At 49.7% G+C, this 11,659-nt stretch overlaps 1 protein-coding gene across 1 annotated transcript in view; it reads right to left on the bottom strand.

The window, feature by feature from the left end:
• Positions 1 to 3,634: 3,634 nt before the first annotated feature.
• LOC140391979 (copper-transporting ATPase 2-like) overlaps positions 3,635 to 11,659 on the bottom strand; it is a 193,685-nt gene continuing 185,660 nt past the window's right edge. The window contains exons 20-21 of the mRNA XM_072477093.1: positions 6,959 to 7,061; positions 3,635 to 4,497 (exon numbers count right to left, since the gene is read on the bottom strand). Coding sequence (XP_072333194.1) covers positions 4,308 to 4,497; positions 6,959 to 7,061 — 293 coding nt within the window. The 3' untranslated portion in view covers positions 3,635 to 4,307. The remainder of the gene's footprint in view (positions 4,498 to 6,958; positions 7,062 to 11,659) is intronic.

The following is an 11,659-nucleotide window of genomic DNA, read 5'->3' as shown; positions in this document are numbered from 1 at the left end:
ATAGATAGTTTTTTGACGAATAAAGTGATTAAGGGTTATGGTGTTCGGGCCGGAAAGTGGAGCTGAGTCCGCAAAAGAGCAGCCATGATCTCATTGAATGGCGGAGCAGGCTCGAGGGGCCAGATGGCTGCTCCTGCTCCTAGTTCTTATCCACATATTCCACTGGCGCCGGCTTTCCAAGGGCCGGTGCAGACTCAATGGGCTGAATGGCCTCCTTCTGCACTGTAAATTCTATGATTCCGATTCAAGATGCAGTTGAACATCCTTGGCTTCCAGTATGTTTAACCTGCGGTGACATGCCAGTTACTCACTGCACCAGCAACAAAAGCATTTCTGCGAAGCATTTCTTCAATGGCATCATCAGGTGGCCCATTTGGATCAATGTTGTGCACCAGGTCCCGCAGCATCTTCTTACTTCAAACCAGATTGCCTTCTGAACTCATATGTCCTCTTGAGCCCGGTGTTCCAGGACCCAGATAACTTGGAACAAATTTTCCCTCTTTCCAGCTGCAGAAAATGAAGGATATGGCAACAGCAGTCTCAAGGCATCTGTAGCCACAAGCAGCAAACATAACCTGCAACTGTGAAGCTAGAGGCTGCTCACAGTCAGAGGGAATTAAAGTGACTATCAGCATATTACCAAAAACAGAGCTCTGTCCTGGAAGTGTTTGGTAGGAGAGACAGACAGCAGCTGTAGTTGCCCCTGTTATGGGTATCCACAATATTGAAAGATGCCTTGAAGGCCTCACAGACGGAACATTCAACCCCCAAAGTGGCCATAGCGACCCCCGACCTGGAACGCTTCTTCCCCCCTGACTAAGCCCAACACCCCTGTGGGTCCTCCCACCCCACCGAAGCACTGGGACAGCAGCTTCACTGCCCTTGAGCTGCATGCTGGAAAATGGAAATGGTTACCCACCTCCTCGGCTCCCCTCAGCAGCCATTACGCCCGCTTCACGTTTTTTAAAAGGAGTACGAAACAACACCCGTGTGATTTCCCACTGGGGAGCCAGTTAATTCCCGGGAGACCGTTACATTTGACCTCAATCTTGTTAATGAGGTAGAAATTGATGCAAATTGGGCTCAATGATACGCTCGCCATATTTGAGCGGGATCCGGAACTTGCCATCGGGAGTGGGCCGCTTAGATGGCGAACTGATTCGCACCTGGCGCGGATCTCAATCTTGGCCTTTCCCGCTATTTAACCGGTGTGCCCAGATCCATGCCGGGTGCAACGTGGCGGTTAAATTGCACCCTTTCGAACTAAATATGTAAATAACTTTGATCAACTCTAACCTGAATGATGCTGTCCGACGAGTTGGAATGTTCTCCATTCAGCGAGTAAAGCAGTGCTATCAGTTAACCTGTGGCACACTACTCCTGTGTAGGTAAATCATAGGAAACATCGCTCCACTGGTGAAAATTATATTTAGCTTTAAACATGAATTAAGTTAACAGAGACCTCAAATTGTAACAATGGCTTTAACCAAGAAGTCACAGGCCTCTTTGTTGTTCAGTTTGCTCTCAGTTCAGAAAGTTTTGCAACCTATGATTAAGGAAGCCTTAATAATGCACTTCAAAAACCATAGTATTATTTTTGACATTTATTTTTTTCACGGGATACAGGTGTTGCTGGCAAGGCCAGCATTTGTTACCCATTCCTAATTGACCCTGAACCAAGTGGCTTGCTAGGTCATTTATATAATAATAATCTTTATTGTCACACGTCGACTTACATTAACACTGTAATGAAATTTGGAGTCACATGTAGGCCCCAACAACCCCACCTCCCATGAAGGACCCCTCCCCGGCAGCAACAGTGGGAGGGTACTTACCACCTTGCCTCGGACTGAAAGGTGTCAGATTGGCACTGCCAAGGGTCGCAGCCTGAAAGGGGTGGGGGTTCTTGATTGGGTGGATACTGGGGGGACTGAAGGGGGGCCTTGCTAGCGAATAGTGTGGGGTTGGTGCCCTGCCAGCGATCTGGGAGGGTGGGATTGTGCTGCAGCAGCTCTTTGAGGTCGGATCTCAGAGGCGCAGGACCGGTCAGAGAGATTAGGGCCAGGATTCTCCCGGAATTGGCGGGGCGGCCCGTACCGGCGCCAAAGAGCGGCTTGAACCACTCCGGCGTCGGGCCGCCCTGCAGTTGCGGAATCCTCTGGACTTCTGGGGGCTAGGCTGGCGCTGAGGGGTTGGCACCGTGCCAACCAGCGCCGAAGGGCCTCCGCCGGCTGACGCGAGTTGGCGCATGTGCAGGACCGCCAGCGTGTTCTGGCGCATGTGCAGAAACGCTGGGGTGTTTCCTGCGCATGTGCAGGGGGTTTCTTCCCCGCGCCGGCCATGGCGGGGCCTTACAGCGGCGGCGCGGAGGGAAAGAGGCTTACATTAACAATGTAATGAAATTTGGAGTTACATATAGGCCCCATCAACCCCACCTCCCATGAAGGACCCTTCCCCGGCACAGGCCTGCCCACAAATCGATGGGCCCCGATCGTGGGCCAGGCCACCGTGGGGGCCTCCCCGGGGTCGGATCCTCCCACGCCCCCCCCCGACGACCCCGCTAACCGCCTTCCAAGCCAGGTCCCGCTGGTATAGACCATGTCTAATCCACGCCGGCGGGACTGGTCGAAAACGGGTACCCGCTCGGCCCATCGGGGACCGAAGAATTGCCGGGGGGGGGCCGCTGCCAACGGCCCCAGACCGGCACAGTGAGAATTCGGCAGCCGGCGTCAGAGTGGAGGGGCAGGATTCACACCGCCCCCCCCCCCCAGCGATTCTCCGACCCGGCGGGATGGATCGGAGAATCCCGCCCTAGGTCCTACCCCTCTCAGTTGCGGACACCAGTGCACCATGGAATAACAATGAAAAGCGGATTCAGCTAAAAACAAAATTTCCAAGTGCCATAGCATGGCTCGTCGGGCTCGCTCCTCGTGCCTGCAGAAGTCACTCTAGTTTTCCCGCTGGTAGGAGAACTTAGTCTCATTTCTGGTCAATCGCGCCCCCTATCTCTTAATTGTTAACAATTCTGCACGACACAGTACAACCATAAGTACAAATCACAAAATTTCATTGAAGACCTAATATTAAAATGACTGCTTCAAGTTACTGAGGGACACCTTCAGAAATGTCTTGGGGACACATGGCTGGCTGTGACGAGGGATTACTTACCTTCAGAATTAAAATAAAGTCTTCTGGGATAAAATAATAAACATTAATGCTTTATTTATCTCCACTATATTTAATTTACTATATTTATATGCCATAGCAACATCTCGTACATCTAATTAGATGAAAAGCATTAAACAGCCACTGTTTGTATATGTGGCAACACAAATGCTTTAACTTCACTGTTAACACTTCTAAAACCATTCCTTTATAGGTTCAGACTCTGGTGCAACATGTATACATGACTGATGTTAAAAATTCATCGTGACATCAAACATTTCTTCCATGTCACATTCAGAAGTATATTATTCCTTTATTCTAAATGATCCTTCAGTTATACGTTTTGTGGTACTTTTTAAGTAAAATGTGCTGGCAATAGGAAGGAACATGGCTATATTATTTTCTGATCTTCAGCCTTGCAACTAAGCAACGGGAGGCACATATCAGTCAATAAAAAGCAGTCCGTGAGTCAGTTTTATTCATCTTTATTATGAGCTTGACTCAGATCTAAACATAGCACTCCGGTTTTGAGTGCTAACTATTGAGGCGCAGTTGCCTTTTTTGGCTGATGTTGTACAAACAAACAGGTCAATCTTTTCTTTATCCGGCTACTTTAAAAAGATAATGATAGAAAGATCTAAACATTCATAAGAAATTGTTCATTCCTATTTCAAATTTTTAAATCAAGCCTTCAGGATTTCAATGTACTCATCATAATTTGTCATATATTGCACAACAGAATTAGAGAAATGCACAGAATTATGGGTTCTCTCAACCTTAAAAGTCTTAGTAAATTATTAGGTTTCATTGAGATTTTGTGAGGATGTTCAACACATACCTCAAAGGAATTATGCATTACTTATGTGCCGTTTGAGAAAGGTAATGCATCTTTGCTTCAAAGCAAGGTAATGTTAATGAAGCAGTTTAGTCTTCAGCAATATGCTGAGCACATCAAACAAAACTCACGCTTTGTTGCTGTTGGACATTTAATGAGCTTCAAATTGAATGGTTTGGTCACATTAAAAAAAAATATTTTTTTTGAATTCATAATCAGTATCTTAGCTACCAAACCCTTAATTTTGCTCTCTAACCAGCAGAGATCATTTATTATGTTCCTCCTTTAGAGGTATGTTCTGATCTGATCATTTGTCAGAGCTCAAGGAGTTAAGAGATAATTGACTAGTATGTTTTATTCGATTCCAGGCACTGGACCTTGGCGTATCTTGTCGCCTGTCATCTAATCCGACACAGATATTAATTTGCGATGGTGTATACTGTTTCATGCAGCTCTGTGCTCGAGATTCAAGCTTTTCTATATCTGGCTTCTTGTAGCTGAAATAGAGAATTACAGACAGAACATCAATTGCACTCAGAATTGTCAACAGAGACACACATACCATTTTAATCATTAAACTGGTATATTTATTTATGTGGGAAAAATCAGTCAAACACTGAGGCTGCTCTTTGATTCCAAAGGAATACATGTCATAGATCATAAGCTGTCGGATTCAAATTAATGGACAAAGCAAAAAACCTTTGTTTTGTTTTCAATCGTACTATATTACATCAACACCTGCCACCCTTCCTAGTGTGATAGCGTGTAAAAAAAGGGGCAGCAGGATAATAGGAAAGAAAGGGAAAAATTTTATTGCATTCAATGGGGCATGAGCTTAGTTAATAAGATATCAAACCCTTTTGCATTACAGATTTTTACCCATAGCATTTAATACATTCAGATTTTACAACTAGTGATTAAAAGGTGCAATTTCCATATCTGTAACATTACCCACTTCCAACTCTATTGTTCACATGAAAAATAGACTTCAAGAGAACATTGACAGGCTGATGGAATAGGAGGACACATGACAAATAAAATTTAAATACAGACCAGTGTGAAGTACATTTTGGTAGAAAGACTGGGGTGAGACAATATAAACGAAAGTATACAATTCTAAAGATGATGTAGGAACTGAGGAAACTTGGAGTGTATGTACAAAATCACCGAAGGTGGCACAACAAGTTGAGAAAGTGGTTCAAAAGGCACCTAAGATGCTAGGCTTTATAAATTGAGACATGGAGTACAAAACCAAGGACGTTATGATGAACCTTTTCTTAAACCCTAGTTTTATCTCAACCTAAGTATTTTGGGGGCGATTCTCCGAGCCCCGCGCCGGGCCGGAGAATCGCCGCAACCGCGCCACGACGCCGGAGCGCGATTCTCCGAGGTGCGGAGATTCGGCACCATTTGCGCTGGCGCAGTTGGCGTGGCGCTGGCCACTGGAATCGGCGGGGTCGCCTATTCTCCGGGCCGGATGGGCCGAGCGGTAGTGCTGATACGACAGAGTCCCGCCAGCGCTGTTCAACCCTGGTCGCTGCCGGCGGGAACTCTGCGCAAACGGTCGGGGGTGGGGGTGGGGGGGGGGGGGGCGGCCTGTGGAAGGGGGGCCCGATGGGGTCTGGCCTGCGATCGGGGCCCACCAATCGCCGGGCCGGGCCGGCTCTCTCCCCCCCCCCCCCCCCTCCCCGGGCCTACTTTCCTGCGCAGCCAGCCCCTGAACACTGACACCATGTTGAGTCGGGGCCGCATGAACTGCTCCAGCGCCGTGCTGGCCCCCTATGGGGGCCAGAATCGGTCGTCCCCGTGCCTGTTTCACGCCGTCGTGAAACGCGACGGCGTTCACGATGGCGCGAACATTTGGGCTCCATTTGGGAGAATCGCCCCCTTTGTGTCTAATTCTGGGCACCACAGTTTAGGAAGGACACAAAGACTTTAGACAGGGTGCAGAAAGGATTTACGACAATGGTTTTGGGAATGAGGGATTTCAGTTACATGGATAGATTGAAGAAGCTTGGATTGTTCTTCTTCGAAGGAGAAGCTTGAGAGGATATTTTATGGAGATGTTCAAAATTCTGAGAGGTCTCAACAGAGTAGATAGAGAAACTGTTCCCATTATGGTGGAAGGGTCCAGGAACTGGAGGACACTAATTTAAAGTGATTGGTAAAAGGACCAACTGTGGCATTAGGAAAACCTTTTATGGGGTGAGTAGTTAGGAACTCGAATGCACTAACTGAGAATGGAGGCAGATATAATTGGGGCTTTCTAAAGGAAACTGGGTAAGCAGCTGAAGAGGAAGATTTGCAGGGCTATGGGAAAAGAGTGGGGCGGTGGAACGAAGCGAGTTGCTCTTACAGAATAGGCAAAGTACGAAGTCTTACAACACCAGGTTAAAGTCCAACAGGTTTGTTTCGATGTCACTAGCTTTCGGAGCGCTGCTCCTTCCTCAGGTGAATGAAGAGGTCTGTTCCAGAAACACATATATAGACAAATTCAAAGATGCCAAACAATGCTTGGAATGCGAGCATTAGCAGGTGATTAAATCTTTACAGATCCAGAGATGGGGTAACCCCAGGTTAAAGAGGTGTGAATTGTACCAAGCCAGGACAGTTGGTAGGATTTCGCAGGCCAGATGGTGGGGGATGAATGTAATGCGACATGAATCCCAGGTCCCGGTTGAGGCCGCACTCATGTGTCCGAACTCACACAGAATAGGCAAAGACATGACTGGCCGCATTACCTCCATCTGCTCGGTAACCATTCTCTGAATCTATGTCATTTGTAGGGTGGATTAGGGCCTTTTAAGGGGGGGCAAGCCTCCAATCCCATTTCTAGCTATTACTTATCAAAGATGCTAATTGAAACAGCTTCACCTGTTCTGGTGTGAGTCAACGTTGCTATCCTTGACTTCTTGCAAAAAACAAAAATACAAATTAGTGAAATGTTCAGTTACTTACCATTTCAGCAATAGTGATGAAACCACTACAGAAACAGAAGAAGCAGCCATTGCTGCAGAACCCATCCATGGCTGTAAAACTAGGCCGATTGGAAAAAATACTCCTAGAAAATCAGAAGAACAGCGTACATTTAGAAATAACAAAAGTGCTGAAAGATAAACCCGTACTTGTGGAACACCGGTGCTCAACTGGATTGTAAACATGCCACCCCCCCCCCCCCCCACCCCCATCCCCTCCCCCTGGAACCCCAAAATCGCAACCAGCGCCCGGGACCCTGTCACACTCTACACCAAAATCGCAACCAGCACCCGGGACCCTGTCACACTCTACACCAAAATCGCAACCAGCGCCCGGGACCCTGTCACACTCTACACCAAAATCGAAACCAGCACCCCGGAACCCACCAGATGCAACCACTTACCTTCCACGAGGTCAGACTTCTCCCATCAGATCCAGGGACCATCCAGAAGCAGTTGCCGACTGAGGAAGCGAGGGAAATGCAGCAGTCTGCAGGTGAGAGTAAAACTCCCCAGCATACGCCTAGCAAACATCCAAGCGATCGAAAACAAGCTGGATGAGCTTAACTCTAGACTTACCCCTCAGAGGGAAGTAAGAGGCTGCTGTGTGCTGTGTTTCATGGAGACATGGCTCATCCTGCCTCACCGGACTGTGCCATACAACCTGACGGCTTCTCAATACACTGGGTGGACCGCACAGCATCATCAGGCAAAGCGAAGGGTGGAGGGATTTGCCTCATCAATTCTTCCTGCTGCTCGCACGTGGCAACCCCGACGAACTACTGCTCCTCGTACCTGGAATACCGACTGTGAAGTGCCGCCCATACTAACTTCCACAGGAGTTCACTTCTGCCATTATCACGGCGGTCTACATCCCACCCCGGGCTGAAGTGAAGAAGGGGCTGTACACCAAATTGTACACCGTTATAAATAACAATGAAACAGAAAACTTGGAGGCCTTGTTCATCATGGCCGGGGATTTCAACCAGGCCAACCTCAAGCGTGTACTGCCAAAATTCCAGCAACACATCTCCTGTCCCACCAGGGACATCAACATTCTCGACCACAGCTGGTGGCATAGCAGCATGCTGGTTAACACTGTTGCTTCACAGCGCCAGGGTCCCAGGTTCGATTCCCGGCTTGGGTCACCGTCTGTGCGGAGTCTGCACGTTTTCCCTGTGTCTGCGTGGGTTTCCTCCGGGTGCTTCAGTTTCCTCCCACAAGTCCTGAAAGATGTGCTGTTAGGTGAATTGGACTTTCTGAATTCTCCCTGTGTACCCGAACAGGCACCGGAATGTAGCGACTCGGGGATTTTCACAGTAACTTCATTACCGTGTTAATGTAAGCCTACCTGTGACAATAATAAAGATTATTTTTATTTTATTTTATTTACATGAACATCATGGAGCCCTACCTATCCATCCCAAACCGGGAAATCGGACCATAAGACGGTGCTCCTTCTCCTGGCATACAAGCAGAATCTTAAGCGGGAGAATCCGGTTAAGAAGGTCATGCAGTGCTGGTCCAAGGCAACCGAAAAGCCCCTATGTGATGCTTGGAGTCAGTGGACTGGTCCATATTCAAGAACTCAGCGACCAATCTCAATGAGTATGCCACCACCATCACAGACTTCATCAGCAACTGTGTAGAAGACTGCATGCCAAAGAAGGTAGCACGTACATTCCCCAACCGGAAATCATGGTTTAATTGGGAGATCCACTCCCTACTGAATACAAGGTCTCAGGTGGGCATTGGCTGAGGTGCTCCTGAGCATGTCATGGTCGCTACGGCCCGTGTATCAGACCCAGGTGGACATTGGCAAGGCACTGCAGAACATGGCCCGCTCACAGAGGAGCATTGCTGAGGGCATTGACACCATGGTGCAGACATTGGGGAGCCACATTGCCCCTCCGTCCCAAGTTGATCCCCAGGGCTACGGGCACCGATCGGGAAGAGGGAGCACTGAAGGCCAACCTGGAGCCTCCCTACATGGACACGACAGTGGTCACCATCCCTCCCGAGTTCAACCCATCCTGACAACGGCAATTCTCAGGGTCAGCGTGCGGAACATGGTAGCACGGTAAGGCATGTTCCGCCGGAAAAGCGGCAGGGGCCCTCTGGCCCCAAGCCCGCCAGAGGACGCCCGCATCAAATGTCACAGGACGTGATAGGCAGCAGGCTGCCTCCACCTCTGATGTGCATCCCAGAGAAACATCTAGATGTAGTACTAGGGGCTGGTTTAGCTCAGTGGGCTAGACAGCTGGTTTGTGATGCAGAACAAGGCCAGCAGCGCAGGTTCAATTCCCGTACCAGCTTACCCGAACAGGCACCGGAATATGGCGACTAGGGGAATTTCACAGTAACTTCATACTTGTGATAATAAAAGGTTATTATTATTATTATTAGTAGTAGGAAGATTGAGGATCACTGAGAGGGCACCATCGGTAGTTAAGGACACTATTGGGGTCACTATTGCATTTGTATACTATGAAATATACATTGCACCCGAAACATGTGAAGCCTCTGTCACGTTATTCTGCACTGCGGGCTGGTCTGCACCCCCTCCCAATTTGCCCTTCGCCCTCCCTTGACCCCCGGGCTCCCTGTTACAGGACCTGCGCGCCCCCCCCCCCCCCACTCTGCAAGGCAAATCATTTGCAGGTGATGGGTGTGAGCGGGTCTTCAGCAAACAGACAGGAATCAGACTATGGCATAGATTGAGCAGCACCAGAGCTCAGCTCATAGCGAGTTATCATCACCCTCCTGCCTTGTATAGTGACCCACTGACAATGCCTACACAAGCCCATCATCCTGGGGTGGTGTAACACAGACCCTGAGATGATGAAAGAGGGTGAGCCGGGGGAGTGGGAGGACAGTGGTCGAGGATGAGAGCATCTCTGGTTCAGGTCAAAGTTTATGTAGTCGGCTGCCCGGGCAAACAGAGTATCCGCGACTTCACGGATGCACTTGTGGGCTGTAGGTTGGGAGGTGCCACTCAAGTGCCCACTCAGGTCCTGGAATGATCCCGAGGCATAGACGTTCAGAGCTGTGGGGACCTAGGCGGCCACTGAGAGCGAGTATCGTCCTCTCCATGTGATGCCAGGTCCGCAAGGACTGGCACAGGTGCCGCACCATCCCCTTGTTGAGGTGAAGCCTCGTGCATCACATGCTGTCCATAATCTGTTCAAAAGACCAGCGATGCCTGTACACCTTGAGCCACCGCAGGCCTCCCCCTTTGGGTCTTTACCCGGCATGATAGATAGCCGGGTCCTCAGGGGGTGGGGCTGGGCCCCTGGACATGCTACTGTTGATGTTATTGCCACTGCCTTCCCTGGCTGCCACTAGCACCGTGGATCTCCAGGCATCCCCCACCCTCACACCCCCTGCCAACCCTCAGGGTGTCATCCAACCCGCCCTGCACATGCATCCCCGGCTGCAGCAGGGTTCCCTGGGCACCGGACCCCAGACAGCTGCTGGTAACGTTAATTGAGCTGGGAGCTGATTCCCTCCCCGGTCCACACAACCACCCACAGGACACGGGGATGCCCACAGCTCCTGAATGTTGGAATGTTGGCTCTTGCCTCTGTGGTGTTGATGCCTTCGGAATTCAGTCAAAGAGTCCAGGCTGCTCAGTCTGTTTGGGTGCTAAGCTGTAACAACCGCCTACCATCTGGCACATGTACCCACGGAGATCCACCTGGGAGCTGTAAAGAGTTCGCATTACTAAAATTACCAATTTCCCATTAGCAATAGTCTTCAGCTGTGCAGCCAGAGGCCGCCATGGGCAATGGGAGTTAAAGTGACCATCATCATATTACCACAGACATTGCTCTGTCCCGGGTACCAGACAGACAGGCAGCATCTGGAGCTGTCCCAGTTATGGGTATAACCCCACACCCTGAGGAACTGGCTATTCATCATGCCGGGTAAGGACCCAGAGGGAAAGGCCTGCTATTGGTATACACAGTGGGGTGGTATGTCAAGCCTGCGGGTGCTGGACCACTCACTCCCCCTTCCATTCCAGGGGCGAATCCCACCGATTGCAGCCCACCCCTCTCGACCGAGCCCCCCCCGCCAACCCCCAGTGTAGGCTTCTTAACCCGGCCACCCCGCCGCGAACCGGGTCAACGGTCCCAGTGCCCCGGCCGAACAAGCTGATTTCCAAAATGGCTACTCACCTCCTTGGATCCCCCCCCAGCAGCTACTCCGACAGCTTCACGTTTTTAAATAGGCAGATTAAACGGCGCTCGCATAATCGCTCGCTGGGGAGGCGGTTAGATCACAGGTGACCGTTAGATAGGAGGTCCTTCCCCTTAATGGGATGGAAATTGGTCTTAATTGGTCATTATTGGTTTCTCGCCCGCCGCAGTGGGGTCCTGATCTCGTCAAGCAGTTGGGCAGTTAGATCGGAAACCAATCGGCCCCTGGTGTGGTTCACCCTATTTAAATGGTCCATGCAATGAGGCCGGTAGATCTCGCCCATCCTCTCACACCATGGAATTTAGTCAAGCAATTTGTAGGTGCTCTTATATGCACAAATGTAGGTTTATAACAACCAGCTGCAAGGCAAACAACACTGCTGGGGTTCGGTTCAATAAGATCGGTTTCTCTCTCCACAGATGCTGCCTGATCTGCTGAGTTCTTCCAACGTTTTCTGTTTTTATTTCAATAATGAAACTGGTCT

This window comes from Scyliorhinus torazame, chromosome 15 (assembly GCF_047496885.1).
Source record: "Scyliorhinus torazame isolate Kashiwa2021f chromosome 15, sScyTor2.1, whole genome shotgun sequence".
NCBI lineage: Eukaryota > Metazoa > Chordata > Chondrichthyes > Carcharhiniformes > Scyliorhinidae > Scyliorhinus > Scyliorhinus torazame.
The sequence above is the reverse complement of the archived record's forward strand: the minus strand, read 5'-3'. Positions and strand labels throughout refer to the sequence as shown.